This window comes from Grammomys surdaster, unplaced genomic scaffold, assembly GCF_004785775.1.
Source record: "Grammomys surdaster isolate TR1022 unplaced genomic scaffold, NIH_TR_1.0 233, whole genome shotgun sequence".
NCBI lineage: Eukaryota > Metazoa > Chordata > Mammalia > Rodentia > Muridae > Grammomys > Grammomys surdaster.
In genome coordinates this window covers 778,109-803,354 of record NW_021604678.1, presented here as the reverse complement: position 1 = coordinate 803,354, position 25,246 = coordinate 778,109, and the positions used below count along the sequence as shown (strand labels likewise).

Sequence of the window (25,246 nt, the reverse complement as noted above, 5' to 3'; positions counted from 1 at the left end):
TGCGACCTTGCATGACACATAGTTTTAGTATGCCTGTTGTAAAAACTGCCTACTGCAGTGGTTGATATGAGAATGAAACTAGATACCATACTCCACTCCCTGAGGCATTTTAATTGATCTAAAGGCTTTCAGAATAGGGACATCCACCTTGGGGTCGATGGGTGCAAAGTGGAACAACTTTCTCCATGCCAAGCTAGTGATCGATTTCATAATCAATAGTATTAATTTGAGGAAATAATAGTATGTAAAGAGTTTAATGCAATGCCAAGTCTAATCTGAGTTCAGTAAGTAGCTTCTGTGTTCTCTGCTTAGCTGAGTAGGGCTATTGTTCTAGTGTTGCAGCCTTGTCCCAGTGTTCCACCCTGCTGGAACTTTGTTCTCTATACAGATTGCCTTGTGACATGACACCTGAGGTACAGCAATGGTAGACTACCTACTCCAGGAACACAGACAACAAGTATGGAGGCATCAGTGAAGTCTGGAAGTTAGTCAGCCTGCACATCCTTAGGAGACCCCTGCTCCTCTGGACCAATTATTGATTTTGCTGTTGTGTTTTATTATCTAGTGTTCCAGAAGGAATCTTTTTTATAAATCTACCATTGAGTCTCAGCTTCTTAGCCAGGACTGATAGTTTATTCTGGGGCAATAGTTACAGGGAGACCCTGGCTCTGCTCTGCAGGACAGTACCTAATCTGAGCCCCACAGCGGGTTAGCACACAGGTCTTTTCAGAATCTTCTTCCTTCTAGAAAGTTTCCTTTCATAGGCAGACTTCGAGATGCTGAGCTGCACTTTAATTGGGCAAGGTAGCCTGTCCTTACTACAGGAAGATGTAGTTCTCTGACTTGCTGTTAATTTGGGGGCCAGAAGAGGTTAGAACTGTTAGATAGAACATTGACAGACTCGAGCTACACTGACTCTCGTAGCTTCTTTTTTGTTTTACATTTGTTACTTAGGGGTGAGTGTGGTGTATGTGTATGTGCAGGTGTGTATGCATGGTGTATGTATGTATGTATGTATGTATGTATGTATGTATGTGTGTGTGCAGGTGTGTATGCATGGTATATGTGTGTGTGAACTGCATATGCATGGTGTATGTGTGTATGCATGCATATGTATTCATGGTGTACTTGTGTGTGAAGGTGCGTATTATGGTGTATTTGTGTGTGCATGTGCGTATGCATGTGCATATGTATGGTGTGTGTGCATGTGCATATGTATGGTGTATGTGTGTGTGCAGGTGCATATGTATAGTGTGTGTGTGCAGGTGCATATGTATGGTGTATGTGTATGTGCATGAGGCACAGCACAAATGTAGAGGCCAAAGGAAAACTGTGATTTAGTTCTCTTCTACTACGTAGCTTGTGGGTACTGACCTCATCATCAGGCTTTGGTATCTCTACTCACTGAGTCACCTCACCAGCCCTTTCTTTTGATACAGGTTCAGAGGAAGCCAGGTGCACATAGGTGGGTTGGGGACAGAGGGGATGAACACTAACACCGCAGCAGTTCATGGTATGTGTGGATGAGGATGTGGGCAAGCGAATCATGCTATCCAGGAATCATGCTATCCCTGGGAAAGCAGAATAAGGGGATATGAGGATTGCTTTCAGCACTTTGTGAGCATGAAGTCACCTCTAAGGAGGGTCACTTTCCACCGCATTCTGATTTTAGAAAGAATCAGCCAGCTCTTTGGTTGATCCTCAGCAAAGCATGCTTTATCATTTCCATGGACTGCCAGTTGCTTCTTGGGCATTCCGTGTCTTAGCCCCAGGCAAGAGGCAGAGCTATAGACCATAAACATTAGAGTCCAGGCTCCTGTTGCTCACTTGTACTCCTGATGGTGACTTTTGCTTCTAATAATAGACGTCAATCGTGGAAGCCAGTGTATATTCATATTTTATTCCCAGGTGAAAACAGCCCTCCCCCCTTTTTCTTCTCTCCTTTTGTTTCTGACATTTATGCTAAAATGTGACACTACTCTTTGGTCCGGGTTTTTTTTTTTTTTTTTTTTGACATCTTTTAATGGATTTTGGAAACTAAAAGCTAGTTTGACATGCAGAATGCCTGAGGAGGGACCGGATAGATGCAGTGAAGTAGGAATTTCTTTAACCCTCTCTGGCTATACCTTCTTTGCTATAACTCATAAATAACAAGCTCCAAAAATGTCCTTAGGTCATCAGGGTATTTAGTGAACACATAGTGAGACAGCTCACTTGTGTTTGTATCTTGACATGGCCGTTAGACTCATTCACAGCCTAGTGCAGATGTTATACTCTGTTTTCTTTTGATTATTCCTAAGTTGGAAGGAGATGAAATGGTGGCTAGCAAACCCTCGGTTATGAATTAGAAACCAGTGTTGTAGAATAGGACACTCTTCAATTGTACCTGCCTGCTGCTGTCTGTGGGGTGGTGCTCTCTCTAGCCCGGTCATCACTTGCTGTTTCACAGTGGCAGCAGAGAGATGAAAGGCACAGGGTGTGTGGCACTTGCTGTGTTTACAGGGGCTCAGGAGTGACACAGAACAGAAGGGGCTGTTCCACTGGAAAGGGTAGATTTGTGGGCTGCGTTCCAGGTTTCTAATGAAAGAAAGTTGTTTTAGATTTAACTTTTTTTTCTTTGTGCTTTAAAGTCCATACAGACTGTAAACTGGTGTTTCCCCAGAGCTGTCTGTAACGGCGAGTCTTGCAGTAGCTGTTGCATCTGATGCTTTCTGTTCAGCAAGAGATGAGGTGGAGGCACATGTAGCCGGTCTTGGCTCCAGGTTGCTCCATCTCTTCACTCCCTGTGTTGTCCTTTGTGCACATAAAGGCTTGTGCACATGGGTATGCATACACATTCATGTGCATGTTCGTTCACACATGTGCTTTTAGAAAGCGAAAATTCCAATGGAAGTGAGATAGGACTCAGTTTTAATTTAAAACAAATGTTTACAGGCTGGAGAGATGACTCAGCATTTATGAGTTCAACTGTTCTTCCAGAAGACCTATTTGATTCATACCACCTTACCATGCCGCTTACAACCCAGTGTGTAACTCCAGCTCCGGGGGTTGTGATCTGACATCCTCCTACATGGGAGTACCTACACATAACACACACACACACACAGAGAGAGAGAGAGAGAGAGAGAGAGAGAGAGAGAGAGAGAGAAACGAGTTACAGAGAAGTATAATGTGTTGTTAACTGGGCTGGGCTTGACTGTGTTCTTTTAGCTTGGGTTATCAGTGGATTTTGCTGTAAGGTAGCCAACTTTGTTACCTGATTGCTTTTTCCTCCATTGCTGGTCCATTGGTGCCCTCTTAGATTTACTAATACGTTGCTCCCTTCTCCCCTCCTCTCCTTCCCCCTTCTTCCTTGTTGAAAAGGGCCTTGCACAAACCAGGCTAGTGCTTTACTACTGAGCTATGTCCCCAACCCTCACTGTGTTTTGTCCGCCTCCCCCCGCCCTCCCTACCTCCTAACGGTCACATTCTGTTGAGTGTGGGTGAGTGGGTGCCTCCAGCTTCCTGCTCTTCCCTGAGATGAAGTCAGTGGTTCCTTCTTCCACAGTGTAGTTGCTAGTGCCCCAGTAATAAAGGGTGGGTCCTGAAACCAACCTACCTGTGCTGATCCACACCTGTACCTACCACTGCCTTGTCCTGCTGGCAAGGTTTTTAATTTGAGCTCTCTCTTATTTCTTTTGCAGCAGCCATACTCCAATGAAGTCCATTGTGTTGAAGAGATTCTGAAGGTGAGTTGATAATTACTGTGTTGTTTGAAGTTTATAAACCGCAAGAATTTGGATCAGTATTTTATGAATTTCTCAAGCTCTGCTTTCCCATAAAGACTGAGGATTGTGCTCATTTCCCAGAGAAGAAACACATTCTATGGGTGTAGCCTTAAATAGCCCTTTGTCCGTGTTCTTGCTTTTATACAGTGAAGCCTGGTGCATATGGCCTGTTTAATGAGTGGAGGCGAGTGTGGTAGTGTATGCTTTAATCTGGTGCTCCACTGTAGAAGCAGGTACATGATCTGTGTGTATCAAGCCAGCCATGGATACTCAATGAGATCCTGTGCCAGACAGACAGACAGACAGGCACACACGCATACGCACACACACACGGAAATGAATGGTCATATTTAGACTTCCTCATTGGGTTGGTTTGTTTGCTTGTTGATTTGATTGCTGTGAGCACCTTTTTGTTGTAAATGTATCATTATGTACTCTATATGCTGTAAATGTGTCCACACATAAATTACCCACCTGTTGCTATAAATGTATCGTTATGTACATTAGCTCTTGTAAATGTGCCACACATACATTACCCACTTGCTCTGGCTTTCTTGCTCTAGAATGATGTATTTCTTTAAAAAACAAAACAACATTAATCTTAGTAGTAGATTCTTCTCTTGAATTAAGAGCCTTATTTTCTAAAGTCAGAGAAGTGCATAAATTGTCATGTGACCCATTTTCTTTGATTCCTAGGAATTCAGAGCTTAATTTATTGCTTGTATTCAGCAATTGTAATAACTTGGAAGTGGTGTTTCCTGTGTGTTTTGTATTTTCTCTGTGGCTTATGACTTGCTTCTGTTGGTCTTTATGATATTCTCGTATCTTTTATTGTAAAATTTGGTTCTCTTGAACTTCTAGATCTATGGATTTTAATCCTAGGAGGCTGAAGCAGGGGAGTTCCTACACACCCTGCCTCTAAAAAATCGCCCCTTCCTTATAAGTTGCTTTGTTTCTACTTGCTGTTTTTTACCTTCAGGTATCTAAACACTTACTTAAATTATCCCCAGAAAATCAGTGGTCAGAGATTACATCTCAGTGAGAACTGAAGCCCAGAATCCAGGCCACTTTTACTGGCTGACATAGATCCAGTTCACAGCAGATGGTCTGTAGAAGATAAGGCACAAGTACACTTTTAACAAGTAGTACTCAGGTCCCACTTCAGAGGCAGGGGAGACAGCTCAGAGGTTAAGAGTTCATCAGTCATTCTTTCCTGTAGCTCTGGCCCCTCATAGGGGCAGTAGGAAGGGACAGGGAGGTACTGCAATGTGTGCACTCATGTGCCACATTGGGTTGTTGATGAGCTGGGATGACATCACTGAAAGGGAAGCCAAGCCACCCTTGAACATGTGGTGCTAGGATGAAGTGTGGTGTGCAGAGGAGGCCATGCAGTAGGGATAGCATCTGCCTCTGGGGACCGAGTTACACGGATTGTTAAGTACCCTTTGGAGCTAGCTGTGGTCATGTGACTTAGCTTCCTTGTGGGGCTTTGGCTAGTCATTTAGGTCTTCTTTTTAATTTGTAAAAAATAAGTTTCTTTATTTGTGAAACACTTAACATTTTAGCCCTCTCAAGAAGTTTGTGTGCATGTGTGTTTGTGTGTGCTCGTGCTTAAGTATTTAAGCAAAGCAACATGCATACCATGATTGTGCTGAAAAGCATATTCATTTGTAAGTTTTAGAAACCTTGCCTTTAACTGTAAAAATAGGGAGTAATGATTAAAGTTTTGCTAGAGATAGACAATAAAGGGCCTGCTTCTGAAGCCTGCTGACCGTTCTGTCAGGGTAGGGTCAAAACCATTAGAACCCTCCCGAGCCGAGCAAGTGGCCTCAATGACTTGTTTGTTTAAGTCAAACAGGAAAGTTCTTCCTTTGAACTTCAATAATTCCTGGAAGCACAGTGGAGAAGCTGGGGGCAGACCGTGCTGAATGGTGGCCTTCCCCAGCTCAGCATCTTATCGCATCCTGCTGCTCCAGTGCCCAGAGCTGCCCAAGCCCGCTAGCACCTGCTGGAGCGCTTGCACATTGTGGCGTTTGTTCATACTGGGCCCGTTCAGTTTCTGCACTAAGCTGCTTTTTGTCTGTTCAGCCTCCAGTATAGCCTGGTGCAAGCATTGCTGTGAAAGTAAATGAAATATCCTCTGAGATTTTCTGTGGATCACCAGCCCACTTTTCAATAGTTCAAAACAAACTCGATGTTCACTGACGTTTGCCATCTTTTCCTTTTCCAAATCTCTTTCTAGGAAATGACCCACTCGTGGCCGCCTCCTCTGACTGCCATACACACGCCCAGTACAGCCGAGCCATCCAGGTTTCCTTTCCCTACAAAGGTAATTCCATAAACCATGACAGGCATGATACCCAGAGCAGTGGGAAGTACAGGGGTGGGGTACTGTAGGTACCATATTTTCCACAGTGGGACTACAGGCTGTTGTAGATCCTTGCTCACTGGAATCTTTGGAGACTGCGATAAAGGTCACTGTTTAGCTTTTATGGTACTTCATAAGGTTTTCAGACACTTTATTCTCCTTCTCATGTTACTAAGAATGTCTTAGACGTGTATGGGGCTCTATATCTTGCAGCATTCAGAACTTCTTCATGCAGTTTCTCATTTGAGGGCTTATCCTCTAGTGATACAGGGAGAGGGAAACAGAGAGGTAGATTGACTACTAGCTCAGGCTCTTGACACATCCATCTGTATGATTGTACACATGTAAACTTTGCTTATCTCAAACTTCCTAAAGGTTGTGAAGTGAATAGCTAACGCTAATGTTGGTTTCCATAACAACCAGACTACTGACATGTGTTCAGTGATATCTTGAAACAGCTATCCTTTTCTTTTTGGTTTATACTTTAAAAATATTTTTCTGTTTTATTTCATGGGTATGAGTGTTTCACCTGCATGCATGACTTTGTGTGTGTAACACGTATATGCCGTTCCTGTGCCCACAGAGGCCAGAAGAGGCTGATGGCTCCTCTGGTGCTGGTATCATGTTGGTGCTGGGAAACTGATATGTGGAAGAACCGTGACCCCTCCTAACCCTGAGCCATCTCTTCATTCTCCGTTTACACTTTCAAATAACCTTCAGCCTGTAGCCTGAGCACAGGGGAGGGGAGTGTCTGTCTGGCCCGACTGTGTACATTCATATTTCTAGGAATCCTTTCTGTGGGACTGTTTTCAGGAGCTCTACCTGCAAATCCCAACTTTACAGTGGTTATTCCACCCCATTTATAACAATACTTTTATACAAAGAAGATCCATTAATAATGGTTTTCAAGTAAAGCCTTAAGCCATGCAAATACAGCTTTTTAACACCAAAGGCAAAGTAGATTCTCGGAAAGGCTGGGAGCAAGGAAAGTGGTTCCATGCAGAGATCAGATTGGTCAGTGTCTGTCTTGTGTGTGTGATTGACGGTTGACTGGTGGGCTGGGCAGTTTGCATCATGTGGTAGCATGTAAGTGTAGCAGGCAGTGAGTAGACCATCCATCGACACATTTTTCTCTAAATTTGAGTTTTATGAAACTGCCCTTTGCTATAAAGCCTGCATGGTGTTGCTGTAAGCCGCAGGCCTCTAATGGTGAACTTTTCTCCTTAGGAACCTCTGCACATCAGTTCCACAACTCAAAGCCAAAGTAAGTGAATATCTACCTTTTGTGTTTGCCCTTCAGAACAAAGCTGTGTTCTTTTGTTGTTGTTTTGGAGCATATGAGTGTCTTGCTATTTACGTCTGTGCTTACACAACATGGCTGCCAGCTTGCAGCTTGGTTGGGATGATGACCTCTCATAGGAGTCCTGTGAATGCCTGGGTTTTGTAGATGTTTAGGCCACAGGACAGCAATTTGAAAGTGTGAGAGCTGCTGCCACCGTGAGGAGAGAGTGGGTAACTGCAAGTACAGAAAGGTTTAAGAGTAGCTTACTCAACGTTGGTGGGCCCCCCCCCCCCCCCTGCCAAGTTCCTTTCTAGACACACCAGCTGGCACATTGCTTTACTTTCAGTTGCCTTTATGGTACATCAGGGCACTTCTCAGGGATGAATCTCCCTGCGGCACCCCTGTGCTATGCCCCTAAACTTTCTGTCCTGAATCTGGTTCTGTGAACCTGGCCCTCACGTCTGTTCGTGCTGGCTGCTGCACACTCAACCTCACCTGGGACAGACCTGGGGCTTGACCCCCCTACATGGGCTCTCCTTCTTCCTGAGGGTCTTCCTGCATTCACTCTGGTCGAATCCTACACGTTCTCTCGGATTCAACCATTGCCCGATACGTACTTACCTCTGACTGCCCTACGTTTTGGATGCTTGTGGACCTCTTGTTTGTTTCTCAGGCAACTACAAGCAGGTTTGCAGACTGGGCCAGATGTCTGTATACATATTGGTCTCTACCAGGCTATCTATAAATAGCTGCAGGTTGAATGAATTAGGCCATGGGGGAGGGGAGGGTGTGGGGGAGGGGCGGGTGTGGGAGAGAGGCTCTGCAATCACGAATGAGAGTCAAGCCAGATGGTATTTGAGAGCAGAATTGTCATGGAGCACCCATAGGGGTCCAGTCAACCGCCATCAACAACAGACACCTCCCCCCCCCCCCCCGCCAGTTATGAGCAGGTAGGGTGCCACTCTTAAGCTCTGTGTTCAAAGTAACTCTGGCAAAGAGTCCGTTGCTGCTGTTCTGTTTCTGAACAAGCATTCTCTTTCATGAGACCATAAATGCCTGAGAGGCTGCATCAGGTGCAGATTGGTAATGCCTGGGTAACAGGGAGAAGCAGAGAAGAAGGAAGGAACTTAGAGCAGTGGTTGTATAAACATGTTTCCACGCTGTTCTGATTGTATCTTCCTCCCCACAGAACAATATGACACGCCTCCAAAACCCCACCCCAATCCCCAGCAAGGAACATCGTAAGTAAAAAAGGGAAAAACAACCTTCATTTATTAAAATTTGATAACAAAGCGTTTGAAATTTCCCATGTAAGCCCATTATGTAGACTGCTCTTCCCCCAACCCCTCAGTTAATGAGTTCATAAAAGGGCTTCACTGCATAGGGCAGAAATGACCCCTGGTTATTGCTGATTCAAGGTTCATGCACTGTAGAAGAATGTGCTGAGGGGTTTTCTGGAAAGAAAGGTTTTGAGCTATTATTTATGCATTGACCATGGAACTCCAAAGGCTTTGGCTTTTAAAATTTCAAACTTAAGTAGCCTCACCTTTGGAAATTTGCGAGAAGTTCAGAATGAGATTTCCTGCCGTTTTCCACCCTATGTAATGTCAGCATCCTGTTCTGATACTTACTGTTCTTATCCAGGTCAGGCACATCTAAATGTATTCAAGGTTTTTGGAACACTTAGTCCTTACATTATAGGCGTTTCATTCAGCATTTTGACCCAATTTGTTTCTTTAAAGTACCCTGTTATTGTTTCTTTATTGCCTTCCCCCTGGAAGTAATTGCTGGGGACCAAGTGAAGGAGATAAGCTCCCCAGGCTTCTCTGTTCATGTCTGTGGTGTCCCCAGCACACTGACTGGTTAGATGGTCATTGCAGGTGCTCTCAGTTCAGAATCCTGCTTCTTTCTTCTGTGTGTCCCTGGTGCCCCATGAGGCCAGAAGAGGGCATTAGGTCCCCTGGAACTGGAGTTATAGGTGGTTGTGAACCACTATGTAGGTGCCAGGACTTGAACTCTGGTCCTCTGGAAAGCAGCCAGTTTTCTTATATGCTGAGCCATCTCTCTAGCCTGTTTCTTCTATTTTTTAAGCTCAGTATTTGTTCCTTGTATTTTGGAGGAAGGGCATTGCCAAAAAGTGTCAGACGGGTCAAAGAGATGATTACGCATCACCGTACGGGGTGATTATGTATCACCGTGTGGGGAGATTTTCAACATAGAAAGATGAACAGTAGCCTAAGAGTTCGATAGATGAATTTTTATCTTCTGAAGGATGGTGGGGTTTTTTTGTTTTGTTTTTGTTTTTTTTTTTTGTTTTCCTTGATCAGAATGTATTTTAATGTGTTCTTGGTGGATGAAGAGGTTTTGCTTGCTTGTTAGTGTCCTCTACTCAAAAAAGGCAAAATTCACCAAACTTACATCACTTGGATTTTCCCATTTCTGTTTTGTGTTTTCATTTTGGGGGATTTTGCTCGCTCCTAAGTTCGGCAGCTTTGAGTCACTGGCTATGAAAAAGCTAGGGCCAAGGACCAATTCTATGGGAGTCTTTGAGAGTGCCCCACGCTTCCAGACTGTGATGATTGGAGTTTGGGGATCAAGTCCTGGTCATAGAAAAAGGTCCAGGCCATTGCTTTGGGGCATCCAGGAGGGGGAACTGAAGCCCAGGGCTCACTTGGGTCAGCAGAGTGGTGGCACCATGGGCAGGAAGTCACTGAGTCTCTTCTTGTGAATGAATGCTGAAAGATTGACTGGCTGCTGCACCCCAAAGCAGCCTGAGAGTGAGTGGGCAGAAGTTACTTCTCTCTGTGTCCATCACATGCAGCCCTGGTGTCCTAGCAACATCATAGCAACCATGGAAATTAGAGAAGCCATTGCAAATGTACTTACATCCCATGATGGACTTTTATAAATAAAAACTACTCATTCACATTTGAAATGAGTACCCATGATCCTCATAGGAGACTTAAGGCAAGGTAAAAACAGGACTGGACCAGAATAGTCAGGTGGGGGTAGAAAAAAGGCACGAGAAATGCTACTGAGGCTGGGCAGATAGTTAATAAAAGCTTGACTCAGTAGTGCTGTGGGACAATGGGTTCATGGTATTGATAAGTGCCAGAGTAAAGTGTACCCCTGAACAGTGGCATCCCTTTTATGAACTTGCCTTTAGTGGAGAGTGAGCGGATATGGCATTCCAGTCTATTTGAGCTATAATGCACTCACAGTTAGTGTGGCAGGTTTCTTAGTGCTAGTGGTTAATTTGACCAGTGACCATCACTAATGTAGCTGAGCTCTTTGAATGGCAGGTAGAATGTCAGGGCAGTCTAATATTCCTGGAACATCAGAATTGTTAATTACAGGGCTGTTTGTGCTTTAGTTTAAAAAGGGAGAGCAACTTACTTCTTGCTAGTTCTAGACATAGCTAATCCATTTAAAAGGAAGAGTGAGGCCCTACTCCCCACCCCTGGGTCTGTAGTAATTCTTGTTTCTCTGTCTAGTCTTGGGTGCAGGTGCACAATGGTAGCAGAATGTATACATAAAAGCAATGTATATGTTGCTTGTATGTATGTGTGTGCACGTGTTACACTCTTGTTATTTTCCAGCGGACTTGGTCAGCAAAGCTCTGCTGGTATTAGCTACAGTATCGGTACTGTTTGCCTCCAAGTTCAGGGGAGGATGTGTTTGTTTAGTGACACTTGGCTGTTGGTCCACTTCCTTCCCAAGATGTAGATCTGCAGTTTCGGGACAACACACAGAATGCTTCCTCTTCTTAAGGTTATTGTGTCCTGGGCAGTTCCTTGCTGGGAGTGGAGGGCACTTGGCAGCCCCTCAGGAGGGCTGCGGGCTTCAGGCCTTAGAAACTGTAGCAAGCACCCCACTGTTCCTGAGCTTGAGTTTTCCTCTCAGGGATGAGCAGCATGGAAAGGTGCTTACCATCATTTATTTATTCATTACCTCTGAAATCAACCCCTGCTTTGAATAAAGGAATAAGACAGGACTTCAGGGTCACCTAGGGTTGGGTGAGACAGAAGGGCTGAGTTAATGGTAGCCAGGGGGAAGTCTGATTGTTTTTTGCAAATAACATGAGTATTCAAGTTGTCTCTAGTGCTAGTTTATAAGTATGGTACAGATGGGAGGGCCAGGAGTTGCTTTACTGTGCTAACGTTTGGATCAGTGCAGTGGAACTTACATGCCAGCTGGAAGACTCTTGACCGGCCTCCTGGCACTTCGTTATTTTCTGTTTTGTTTCTCCATGATGCAGGGGATTGAACTGTGGGCCTTGCTCATTATACTCCTGGAAACTTACACCCCCAAATCCCTAAAGGTCCCTTAGAATGAGCTCTGGTGATACAGTTTCTTTGCCCCTCTTAATCTAAATCTAAGAAAATTATTTTTTTTCTCTTGCCTGTTTTATAGAAAGCTAGCTCATATAGTTTGACGATGTTTTACTTGGACACTCGTTGGCAACTCTAACCGAGAGGGTTGTTGGCAGATAAGTATCATCAAAAAGAGACTGTAGAAGCTACATCAGGTGGAAAGCTTCTGTTACTGGTTGTTGAGATGCTGTCCCAGGACTTCGGGGGTGCACACCTGTGCTGTCGTGTGTCCACTGACGGACTTTTGTGGTTGCAGATACTGCTGAGTGTGCTACACCTGGGTTCTTGGAAAAGGGACACCTTGTTTTTAAGTGATTGAGAACCTCGGGTTATGGGTATACACAATGACCTCATTAACTTGCATTCAGAAGGAAGTGTTTTATGTTTTTCTGGAGGGAAAATATAGAGGTTTACAATGAAGGGCAGTAAGGATCTGAGCTGCTCTTCCTCCCCTCTGCCCTCTCCTGCTCCCTTCTCCCCTTTTCCAGCCTTTTAGTGGCTTAGGATCTGGCTTTTTGTTTATGGTCTCCCTAGGCAATTGTGCCCCATATTTCTGCCCTATTTCCAAAGGGAACCAGAAGTCAGAATTAGTGGTACTGCAAAACCAGTGCTTTGAAGGCTGAGGAAGGGGAATCACCACAGGATCGGAGACAGTGTGGTCTTCATTGTGAGATCCTGTCTCCAACAGGTAAAAGAACCAATGCCAGGCCATGCTCAGGAGGCAGAGGCAGGCAGGTCTCGGTGAGTTCGAGGCCAGCCTTGTCTGCATAGTGAGAACTTGCCTCAAAAAACAGACAAGCACTGGAAGGAGCAAGCGCCCGAGCAGATTAGCAATTTGGGAAATTCCAGTTGTGTCTTGGAGTTCAAATTCTTCTTGAGTAACATACTATGTGTTCATACCATGTTTGAGCACATAGGGTATGAACACATGAATGCATATCCTCATGTGTTCAATACACCTACCACCATCAGGACTTAGTGATTACAGATAACTGTTAGCTTGATTCCTTTTGCTCTTTAAGTAAAATGGTGCTAAAAATTAAGCCAGAGATGAGCTTATTTTAAATAGTTTTGGGGATCTTTGGTGTTGAGAATGTTGGCAGAGAAATCCTTGGAAAAGCCAGCACTAGGCAATGGCAGGGAAGCAGGACTTAAGTCTGTGTCTTCACAGACTTAAGTGATGTTAGCCTGACTCATGGAAACATGCTTGCCAGGGCCTGCCTGTCCAGAGGAGCGGAACACAGAACACACTCACGCAGAGGCGCCAGGGCTGTCTATGTGCAAGTTGACCTCACCTGTGCTGGAAATGTGGTCACACTATGTGCAGTCCAGAGTTACTTTTCTGGAACATTGGCTCCCTTTGAACAGCACGGGTGTAGGGCAAATGTTGCTGAGTGCTTTGTAGTAACTGCCTCTGCCTCAGAGCTTGGAAATGACATTAAGTAATTTGATCAGTGAAAGTGTGTAAGGTTTAGTTACCTTCTTCTCACAGTGGGAACGAGAATACTCACCCCCAACAGGATAAGGGACTGTTGTTTGCTAAGTTGAACTCTTCCTCATTTCTCATTGAACTTAGATTTAATTCCATCAGGTCCTCTAGTCATTACGTCTGTAGGCTGGCACAGCAAGGGGATCTCACAGGAGATGGGTTGTGTCCCAGTTCCATATAAGGGCCATTTCCTCTCACTCACTCACTGCTGTTCTCCAGCCTGCTTCATTTTTCATTCTCTCCCTCCTACACTTCTTCCCTCTTCTGTTTTCCTTTCCCCATCTCTCCAAACTCTGGGTTCATCTGCCTCTTTTGAGGTTTCGGGGGATTGAACCCAGAGAGAACCCCATGAATGCTAATCAAGAGCCACCTCGCTGGAGCTACAACCACACCCTCCAGCCAGCACTTGGGGTGTGCCCTGTTCTCATTTGAGGAAAGTGAAGCTGGGAGTAAATGCCTTTGATTTTTGTGCTAGAGGAACTCACAGAGTTAAGGAGGGCACATCCCTGAAGCTGCTGTTCTCTCAACTGAGGTCTTGCAGACCTGATCTGTGAGATTACAGCTCCCACTTGGAGGTTGCAGAGTTCTCATTCTCCATGCTCAGTGGCCAGGCTCTTCACAGACAGTGCCAGAAAAGGAATTTTTTATGGAGCAACAGGGTGCTGCTAACAGCTGACTATGCTCTTAAAACCCCTCTCTTGTACCCAAGCTCTGTATTTTCAACTGTAGAGATTCCACTTTTTTGTAAAAACATGGCGCTTGTGAACTTTCCCTGTTGAGCAAGATCTGATTATGATTTTTAAGTAAATTAGGTGTTATACAGGTTTGTTATTAAAAACTTGAAACTGCTTCCGACCGGTACTATGCTGATGTTTGTTGAGTCGCCCATGTCTGGTGATGTTATAAGTTGGTTTGTGGAAGGTTTTCTGGCTACTCTTGGCTGGATCAGCAGACAAGTGTCCGTTTGTTGGTTGATTCTCATAAGATATATGCTGGGGTCTTGTTGTTTGTTTGTTTTTTGAGAATCGAATGTATTCCAGGTTGGCCTGGAAATTTGTAGCTGAGGTTAACCTGCTGATCCTCCCGCCTCCCCAGTGTCAGGGTTTGAGGCATGTGCTGCCACACCTGTTTTCTTCTTCTTCTTCTTTTTAATTTCTTTTTTTTATGATTTATTTATTTTATGTATATGAGTACATCATTGTTCTCTTCAATCACCCAGAAGAAGGCATCAAACCCCGTGTCAGATGGTTGACAGCCAGTGGAGTTGGGTCCCCTCTCTACCACTGCTTGGCAAGTAGTTGCTTTTACTCTCTGAGCCATTGCCCACAACACTAAGAGAGGATTTCTCTCTGTAGACCTGGCTGGCTTTGAACTCAGATCCTCCTGCCTCAGCCTCCTGAGTACTAGAATTAGAGGTGTGCACCACCACACCAGGCCTGGCTAACTTTATCAAATACATTTTACTCAAGGATTTAGACCATGGGAAACACTATATAAATGTCGCTGATGTCTTACCTAGGTGATAGGTTTTGTTTGGCCTTTTCGGCTGAATTTCTTGACTGAGAACTGTCCCCACTTGGATAGCCTTTACTCCAGCAGACATGTTTTATTATTGACTTCTCATTCTGTAGGACTTCTACAGTACCCACTATTATTTCCAAATGGGCTCAGAATTTCTCATGTGCCTGGACTTGTCTTAGGAGAGCATATCTGTAGAGGTTACGTGTTTTTCAGTAGCAAGGGAAAACATAAATGGGATATTTAATCTCTGCTGTAAATAGGAGTGTAGTGGATTACCAGGTCATTTGTGGTGCAGAAAATGAAGAAAGATTAGTTTTATACAAAAGAAACCTGGTAACGAAGAGACAGTGTCTCTTTATACGGTTTTGTCGGAATGGTTAATACTGAATACACTTTACCACTTTGCCATGCTTCCCCCAACCCTTGGTGTGTTATACCTTGTGATTGTCTTTTTCTCCAAAGATAATACCTTTTATCTCTTGATGTGTCTCCTAGCCAACCCAACCTAGCAGAAAACCTGTTGAGTGACTTTTTTTTTTTTTTTTTTGTGCATACCATTCTGATGGACAACTGCCAGGTCCCATGACTGAGGGCAGTGTGTTCTAGCCATGGTAAAATAGGAATTTGGTCTCCACTTGGTAAACATTGAGCAAGATCTTCAACTTATAAGTAGCTAAAATTTTCCTCTCTATCTCTCTCTCTCTCTGTTTTGAGACAGGGTTTCTCTTTCTAGCCCTGGCTGTCCTCAAACTCAGAGATCCCCCTGCCTCCGCATCCCGAGTGCTGGGGTTAAAGGCGTGAGCCACCGTGCCCAAATTCAGTTTTTATTTTTTATAATACATACACAGGAAGATTATTAGCACTAGGATGTGTATGTGCTGGTGAAATAGCTTCTTCGTGGAATTGCCACATCATATGATCATTGGTGAGAAGCCCAGTTCCATAATTTATCTCATCAGAAGATACAGTGATCATGTTTTTAGCCATGGCTTCCTCCTTCTTGGAGCTACTGTGAGAACTGCTGGTTAAATTCCTGAGGAGGTGTTTTGAGATCTACTGAATGAATTTTAATTTGCTTCCTGGAACATAAGTAATATACAAATAGATTTTTTCCATTTTACTTACAACTTTTCTTTTGGTGATAGTTATGCTTGTAAAATTGGAGAGAAACGTGAGAGAGACAGTCATGGGCACCCTTGTTATTTGAGGATCTCTGGGAAATGTTTAAGAATGGAAGGGTGGGTTGAGATTTGAGAAAAAGTGTGCAGTATAGAAACATTTTTAATATTAGAGTTTGTCAAAAGCCAGAGTGCCTAGCAATGTGTAGTAATATAAATTTTAGGAAATGAGCTGACTTTTTTTCCCCTACCAAAATTAGTAGTGGTAAGATTAAAATATACTTTTAACAGGGCCATTTGGCATTATTAATTAAATTAATGGGAACATTGAGCATAGATTTGTATCTAAGTGACCAAAAGAGAATGATTTTGGGGTCGGGGGTCCTGTGAAAAATATAAAACAGTGTTTAATATTAATAGTGTTATTTTGGATGAAAATGAAGGGGCTGTTGTCCGTTGTCTTGAAGGTTTTTGTGCTTGCTTAGCACTGTTTAAATACCTCACATCCGTTCGGCATCAGCACATGGGATAGATAATCATTTATTTTACTTCTCTCAGAGACAGTGGAAGAAGGGGGTTCAAGATCATTTGCTGTCTGTGTCTTCTCTTCATCTGTTCGGTTTGTGTGTGTGCATGCTGTTCCTGCATAGGAGTTGAGAGCACGGTCATAGGGCAGATTAGAAATGCCCTCTGTAAGTTCTCTGTAGGGTTCTAAACAGGTGGAATTTCGGGCTTTGGCATTGCAAGGTGCTTGGGTGAACTGATTTCAGTATTAAATGGTAAAGCTGGAGTTTCAAGAAAATTGAATTAAAGAAGCAAACAAAGAGTCTCCAGCTTATCCCTGCCTATCCCCCTCAGTGTCTTTAGGCATGTGCTCTATTTAAATGCCAGAAAGTTACTAGTTCTCTCAAGTTTCCCACTGTTTGTCACTTCTCCCAGCATGCTCGAGGATGACCTGCAGCTCAGTGACAGCGAAGACAGTGACACAGAGCAAGTGAGTGTTGAATTTTGATGAGCCCAAGAATAGCCTAAATGCATCAGATGTATTCCAGTTGCTTGTCCTAACCTGTGTTTCTGTTCTTTCCCGGAACTTCTCACCCATTCTGTCAATGTCCAGGCCGCAGAGAAGCGTCCATGCCCACCCGAAGCTCCAAGGTACCATCTGCACATTTCTCCCCAAACTATTGCCTTCCCTCCCAAACCACATGAGAATAAAGTCTTACTCAGTGCTCTGTGGCTTCATGAAATGGACGGTGCATGGTCACAGCTGAGGAAAAGTGCCAATTTGATTATTTTAAAACTTGAGTCAGCTGGTGGGAGGTTGCTAACCCTGTACAAATGGAAGAGCATTGTTTTGAATGTTAAATTCCTTTGAGCTGTGGGGTTGGAGGAGTGACTTGGTAAAGTGCTTGCCTTCTAAGTACAAGGACTCAACCTTTAGCAAGGGAGTCAGGTGTGGCTGTACACAGTCTGGGGTGTGGAGACAGGCAGATTCCATGATGTTCCAGCCTACCTGGCCTAGTCCGTGAGAGACCCTCTCTCAAAACTGGAGGTTGGTTGTAGAAGACACCTAACATCAACTTCAGGCCTCCATGCATTTGCATGCACATGTGTGCAAGTTCTCACTCATGCTTACACACACATGCACACACACGCCCAGCTGAACCAGGTGTGACGAGGCATACCTGTGATACTTGAACCTGGGAGATTGAGGCAGGAAGACGGAAAGTTTGAGGCCACAGGGGGTATGGAGCTTAAATAAGCTTTAAAAAACACAGTTGACCATTGGATTTGTGTGGCCAGTGTTTGAAAAGTCATACAAAGGAGCCCATGCATTTATGAAGCTAATAGGAAAGCATGTCTTCAAAATCAGTAACATTGAATTCTTCTGGAACTTGTTCCCAATGTTCCTGATTGATTTTTTGGGGGAGGGTGGGGTGGCGAGAAGACCACTGCTTTCACCTTCAAATGGAAAAATAATGCTCTGTGTTTGGGAAGTAGAATCTAATTTTTTAACCTATTTTTATGGTATTCCCCCCCACCCCGTACTAGCTATACTGATTTAAGGTAGAAAATACCTGTCCCTTACAGTCAAAGACCCAAGCTAATTTGCTGCCTTGCAAGATTGTCAGCCACTTAGAGAGAAGGTCACCAGAAAGAACTTGAGTGTCCAGGAGGATGACATGGTTAAACTAAAGGAGCCTATGGATTCCCATATGCAGCCTGACTATTTATATCTGGTCTTGTTAAAATTTCAAGTGGCTCATGTTGACTCATAAAATATGACAAACTGGTCATAGGTAAAAGCTGAGGGAAAGGCAAATGTGACAGCAGAGGTCAGGAGTAAGCCAGGAGCAAGAGTTTTCTTCACAGTGTGTTGTACCACTGTCACTGGTCCCGGCCCTGCAGTTGACTCAGTGCTGGGGAGGTCCTGGGATAGTATTTGCTCTAAAATGAGGCCAGCCAGTGATTTTTTTATTACATTATTATTCACTATTTAATAAGGGTTTATTTTGTGACTTTTGTAGGTAGGTTTGGAAATGTTGAAAGTTAAAGGTTTCTGCTTTAGCTAATACCATGGTTTGAAACTATATGTCTAGCCTCGATCCGTATGTCTTCTCTTTGGGCTAGAGTTAATGGCCTACCTGTAAGACTTGGAGTTGTTCATGTCCAGCTAGTCATAAAGAATGGACTGTTGTATAATTAATTCCACCAGGAACTGTGACTGAGTGCTTTAAGCTCACCAGGCCAAGGAATACAGTCAGTAGGTTTTGGTTGCTGTGTAGTTAGGTCCTCTGTAGACAATATGGGGGAGGCTTGCATGCCTCTTTTATACTTTCTCTTTTGAGTTGTCTATAGTAATCTTCATGAGCCAGGTAGTAAATATTTTAGCCTTTGTGGGACAAGTAAGTCTCTGCTGTAACTGCTTACCTGTTCTTCTTCAGCATGAAAGTAACCACAGATGCCCCGTGAGACAATTACAGGCATTGCTAATAAAACTTTATTTGGGAAACCAGACAGGCTGTCCAGGCCCTGCTCTACCTTCCCTTGGTATTAGGCGTCCGGCATAGGTATTGTTTGTAGCTCGATGCATCTTTCAGGAGTGAAGTAGCAGAAGTTCCTCTCCTGCTGTTACCATGATTCTAATGCTGTGACCTCTGTCCACTGGATGACAAGCCAGCATTGATGCCTTTACTGTCTAGGAGCAGATGGATAGGCAGAAGCTATGGGGGAAGAAATCCTGTGTGTGTGATCCTCTAATGGTACCCTCCTGTTGCTTTGCAGCGCTCCGCAGACGTTCCCTGGTCCCGTGGCCTCAACACATTCCAGTAGCGCAGAGTCAGAGAGCAGCGAGTCAGACACCTCCTCAGACTCTGAGAGTGAGAGCAGCTCAAGCGACAGTGAGGAGAATGAGCCCCTGGAAACCCGGGCTCCTGAGGTATCATGCCTCATCTTCCCCCTCTCCCCACAACAAAATGCAAGAAGGCAGGATGCTGGCTTTGGGGCAGGCGTCAGACCTGCACACTGAGACATCTGACTGACCGTCAGCAATGCTTTCCCCACTGTACACTTCGCTGCTCAGCAAGTGCTTGGCAGTGGAGACAGGCTGGCCTGACAGGGTCCTCTCTGCAGCTCCAAGTGCCGCTTCCTAAGAGTGTTTGCACTCTGTTTTCTTCTGAAAAGGGAAACTTGTTTTTAGTTAAGTAGGTTTCCGTATTAGTGTCTTTGAAAGACAAAGAAAGGTCTTTGAAGATTCAGGAATCTGTAGTTGAAATGAAAGAAATGGGAGCCAGAAACACGTCAGTTTGGCTTTGAAGCAGTAAATGCCATGCAGTATGTTGCTGGCAAAGTGTCTTGCCGGGAGGACTCTGGTTCTTGCTTGTCCTGTCCCAGGTAGAGTAGGGACAGCTGAGTCTGTTGTCACACACAGTTTGGAAATACTATAAAGATGAGAAAACAATGAGACTGGAAGGCCCGAGGACTACACGTTCCCTAGAGAATTCACACCATGTGCTCCTATTCCAGAAATTGTCTGTAAAGCTAACAAGGTTGCCTCAAAGCCATACGAAACTCTGAGCTCTGAGCTCGTGGAAAGGGAGGGCATTCTTTTAACTGGATGAGGCCAGCCCTTATAGAGAACACTCACTGCCTTTGTATTTAAGATCAGAATGCCAGGAAATGAGCCTTTTTAAATAAGACAGCATTAAAGTTTTCTGTGTCCATCTCTGAGAGATGGCTGTGTGCCTCCGGGAGGCGATGGATGAGGGCAGAGATTAAGGAAAGGCTCACTGTGCTGTTAGGTGTGATTGTGCCTGGCTCAGAGTATGTGCTGGGCAGTCCTTTGTTTTTGTTCTTTTGAGGTTTTTACAGTTCATAGACCTAGGTCAGCATTAGCTGCATTTGAGGAGCCTTATTAGCGTTCAAAATACAACTCTGTGGCTCTCTGCTGTCTTGTGGTACTGACTGTATGGGAATGATGAGGAAGGGTGAGGGACGTGCTATATAGGTCAGTTTTATGGCAGTCACTGTACGTCACACTGTTCTGTGTGGGCTGTTTTGGTTTGGTTTTTGTTATTTTTGGTACTGGGGCATGAATGCAGGCTATGCTTAGCATTCGCTCTGCCACTGAGCTGTGTTTTTTTTTTTTTAAGATTTATTTATTATATATGAATACACTGTAGCTGTCTTCAGACACACCAGAAGAGGGCATCAGATATCATTGCAGATGGTTGTGAGCCAACATGTGGTTGCTGGGATTTGAACTCAGGACCTCTGGAAGTGCAGTCAGTGCTCTTGACCACTGAGCCATCTCTCCAGCCCACTGAGCTGTGTTCTTAACCTTGTGTTTCATCTTTAGTAAGAAAAGTGTGCATGTTTGTAAGATTATTTATAGAAGATGTTCCATAAAACAGTAGAGTCCATTCCCAGTGAGATTAAGTTTAGCACATGCGGCTGCATGATTGAAAAGGATTTATTGGTGGCCTGTTGGTTCTTAGGGCCTTGGCTCAGTCCCTGCTGCCACTGGAAACACAAAGAAGAAAAATGATTTTAATCTTATCTTTATTAAAAATAAATGTAGTCTTATTGATCAAAAAGTGACTGGCATGAAGCTCACTGTTAGCACATGCCTACAGTCCTAACCCTGAGGACTCTGAGGCCTGAGGCTAGGTAGTATACCCCAGCCCCAAAAGCCCAACCAAACAAAAGTCCAACAAGGTAGATTGGAGCTTCTTAGGTGCAGAATAACCTTCTCCAATCTCACGTTGCTTTATAAAATCAGTGCAGTAAAGAAACTGTGTCTCTGTGAGGCTTGCTCTTGGGAATATCTTGTCTTAGTTTACTTTCATTTTCCCTTAGGTATTTAACTAGTTTTTGTCCCTTTTAGAATAAGTATCTCCTAAGTCTCCCCTTTTAGTTGAGGGTTACATGAGTTACATAATCAACTATATACTGGCTTTAACTTTCTTACCCACCTCTATTTTTAATTACTAATTAATTAGTTTATTTCTTTTGAGTCAATGTCTCCCTGTGTTGCTCTAGACAGCCACGAACTTATTCTATAGAATAGTCTGGAAGGGATCTGTCTCTCTCTGCCTGGAGTGCTGGGATTAAAGGCATGCACCATGATGCCTTATTTATTAGTGTGTGTGTGTGTGTGTGTGTGTGTGTGTGTGTATCACAGTTGACAACTTTGAAGCTGATTGTCTTCATCTACTTTTCCATGGGCTCCAGGCACCAAACTCAGGGTTGTGCAATTTAAGTACATTTATATTATGTATGCATTTATGTCTTGAACAATAATTAATTCTCAACACACACACACATTTGTTACTTCAGAGGTTAGGAGAACTAAGGGAGTGTTCAGATACATTCAAAACATTCCCTTCTCTTTCTTTCACTTCCCCTATATCAGTTACCACCATTGAGAAGAATGGAGGGCACAGAAAGAAAAGGAGGAGAAAAATGAAAAACCAAACTTTGATCCTAATCTGGCCCTTCTGTTTGAACATTACAATCTGACTTAACTAAATCTCTCTCTCTCTCTTTCTCTTTTTTTTTTTTTTTTTTTTTTTTTTTTGAGACAGGGTTTCTCTGTGTGTAGCCCTGGCTGTCCTGGAACTCATTCTGTAGACCAGGCTAGCCTCGAACTCTCGAACTCAGAGATGCCTCCCAAGTGCTGGGATTAAAGGCGTGCGCCACCACCGCCCGGCTAAATCTCTCTTTTTTAAAAAAGATTTTTATTTACATGAGTGACTGTCTTCAAACACACCAGAAGAGGGCATCGGATCCCATTACAGATGGTAGTGAGCTACCATGTGGTTGCTGGAAATTGAACTCAGGACCTTTGGAAGAGCAGTCAGTGCTCATAACTGCTGAGCCATCTCTGCAGCCTTGAACCGAATCTCTTATTCACATTTTAACCCAAATAATTCCTAGCCTTAAGCAATCATGTCATTTGAGTACAGAGGAAGAGCTGTGTCTCTGTTTTCTCCTTGTTGGGCATCCAACTCAGACTTAACCGTGAAAGTGGGCCACAGGGCTTCCTCCTGAACAATCAGGAACACAGTGGAAGTAAATGTGTGTTATTTCTGTAACCAGGGCATTCCTTTAGAGACTTCTTACCAAATGCATGTCAGTGTTATTCTGTTTTAGGGATAGAGTGCCTTTTCCTTTGGGTTCACACATGGATACATTCTCAGCAGCTTGCAAGTGATAAGCTGTAGATGTAACCACAGGTGTTGACCTATCCTACCCTTTCCCAAGGAACAGTGGAAAGGGTTTCACAGAAGCCACCAGTAAGAGTGGATCTAGGGTGTGGGGGAGAACAGTAAGTTCATGATGTATGGGATCTTAGAAGTATACTTCTTAGAAGTATAATCGTCAGGCCCCTAATCAACACTGGTCTCTTTCCATATAATATATAGCTCATAAGAATAATTCAGTGTTTAGAAGCATATTCTGCTCTTGAGGAAGACCTGACTTGGATTATCAGTGCCCATACTAGGCTACTCACAAGTTCTCTCGTAATACCTGCTCTCACTTCTCACTAGGTATCTGCACTTTTATTCACCCCCAATATAATTAATATACATTATATAAATGTATAAAACCCAGAATAAAAAAATTTAAATGAATAATACAGGTTACAAAATAAAATATTAAAAGAATAAAAAAGCAAAGAATGTCTGAATATCTCATGGCATAGCCTGCAGCAACAGTTATGAGTCAACACCTTGAGTCATGGGGCATCTTAGGGATATCTGTTGATCTTCTCTATCAGTTACCCAGATAATAATCGATACGGTCTGTCTGCTGGGGGCTTCTCTTTGTGCTTAGGAACAAGTGCAGCCTCCGACCTAATTGCCTTTGGTAAAAGATGCCATGTCTGTCTTAAAGAATAGAGGGACTAGTCCCTGCTAATGTGACTTCACTCCGTCTCACTGTAAGGTTTGGAAATCAGTTATGTCTGTGTTATATTGATAATCCTGTCACATACAAATTAGTTTTTAAGTAAATAAAGAGAAATCAAATGTTAGAAGAGGAGCCTTATCAATTGAATGAAGTATTGTTTTTCTTCCTTGTCTCCTTATTGTAAGACAGAGTGTGTTTACTCCGTTCCAATTGTACCATAATTAACCATCAGGACAAAATACATGCCACAGAGGCCTCTTGGCAGTTGCCAATTACTTACTAGTTAATATCTGTTAGGCAGAGTTCTCTTTGCATAATTGTTCATGCTCATTTTAAGAAGCATTGCAGAATCTGTTTTGTAATTTGAAGGGGATGAGTAGAAGGTAAAATCTTCGGCTCAGAGTGACCACTTTTCCTGGGGATGGTCCTGTATAGTTAAACTGCTAACACAGTTCATCAACCCTGGTTGGTTAACACTATCTGTCTCTGCTTCTAGCCTGAGCCTCCAACCACAAACAAATGGCAGCTGGACAACTGGTTGACCAAAGTCAACCAACCATCAGTGCCCTCAGAGAGCCGGGGAAGCACAGAGTCTCCACGATGGCGCCAGGAAAGTAAGGGTGTTTGCGAGGGTGGCAGTAACCAGCAGCATCCTGATTCCAAAGACCCTCCCCTGAAGAGCTCCAGCAAAGCTCTCAGGGGTCCCTCTGAGTGGCCCCAGCCTGGGAAGAGGAGCTGTTCGAAATCCCCCGCTCGACAGGAACCCCCACCTCGGCAAACTGTTGGCAGCAAACAACCCAGAAAATCCGCCAAGGGCTCCAGCCAGTCAGAGCCCCAGGCCAGCTCTCGGGTGGAGAGTGAAGCAGGACCCCTTCCCTATGGCTCAAAGGAGCAGACATCCAAAGACAAACCCAAGGTGAAGACGAAAGGCAGGCCGCGTGCTGTGGGCAATCAGGAGCCTAAGCCTGAGGTCATGGTGCCTGTACCTCAGGCAGCTGTGCCCAAGCTGCAGCCACCTGTGGCCACCCCCAGTGAGAAGAGGAAGCATAAGAGCTCCACAGGCCCCTCCAAGCCCCTCTCAGGCCCTGAGCCTCCAAAGGACAGTGGTGGGGACAGGAACCCAGAGCACTCAGCCTTTGTCTCTGTGATTCAGAGCCAGGGTTCAGCCAATAGCGGCAGGGGCAGCAGTGGTGTTAGGACTAGTGGCTGCCGACAGGCAGTGATTGCCCAGGAGGACGGCCGTAAAGACAAACTCCTGTTGCCACTGAGAGACACCAAATTGCTCTCACCGCTCAGGGACTCTCCACCACCGACGAGCTTGGTGGTGAAGATAACCCTAGACCTTCTCACGAGGATTCCCCAGCCTCTGGGGAAGGGGAGCTGCCCTAGGAAAGCAGAAGACAAGCAGCTGCCAGCTGGGAAGAAGCAGGACTCGGAGACAAGGAGCTTCGACAGCTCCAGCCGAGTGACCAAGAAGAGAAAGGTGAGTGCAGAGACAGGCAGTGGGGTGTGGCCATGGCCACGGCCACTGATCTTTGACAGGGTGGCGGTGAGTGGCCACAGCCATTGATCTCTTAGTTGTGGAAGAGGCTGAAACTTGCCTGGCTGAGCTGCCTCTCCGGGGTTCCTCTTGGCCTGCATCTGGTTTCCATCCTGCAGGCTGTCACTTGGTCAAGGTCCCTTGAGTCACTGAAGACACCCTCTTTCTGCACACCCTACAGCATGATGTCGGTGCATTTTTACATAATGCAGATATCATGGTATCTCTGGCATGTTATATATTACCCTGGAACTTTTTTTTTTTTTTTTTTTTGGTTTTTCGAGACAGGGTTTTTGTGTGTCTCCCCGGGTGTGCTGGAAAACACCATAATTACCCAAGCGGCCTGGAACTAAGAAAACCGCCTGCCGAGGCCAC

General features: G+C 44.4%; 1 protein-coding gene across 3 annotated transcripts in view; it reads left to right on the top strand.

The window, feature by feature from the left end:
* The window catches only part of Aff1 (AF4/FMR2 family member 1), a 157,775-nt gene that overhangs the window by 114,760 nt on the left and 17,769 nt on the right, over window positions 1-25,246 (top strand). For all 3 annotated transcript variants that reach the window (XM_028773641.1, XM_028773643.1, XM_028773642.1), the window contains 8 exons: window positions 3,684-3,728; window positions 6,010-6,096; window positions 7,363-7,399; window positions 8,607-8,658; window positions 16,858-16,912; window positions 17,036-17,073; window positions 19,204-19,357; window positions 23,828-24,814. In XM_028773641.1, the coding sequence (XP_028629474.1) occupies window positions 3,684-3,728; window positions 6,010-6,096; window positions 7,363-7,399; window positions 8,607-8,658; window positions 16,858-16,912; window positions 17,036-17,073; window positions 19,204-19,357; window positions 23,828-24,814 (1,455 nt within the window). The remainder of the gene's footprint in view (window positions 1-3,683; window positions 3,729-6,009; window positions 6,097-7,362; window positions 7,400-8,606; window positions 8,659-16,857; window positions 16,913-17,035; window positions 17,074-19,203; window positions 19,358-23,827; window positions 24,815-25,246) is intronic.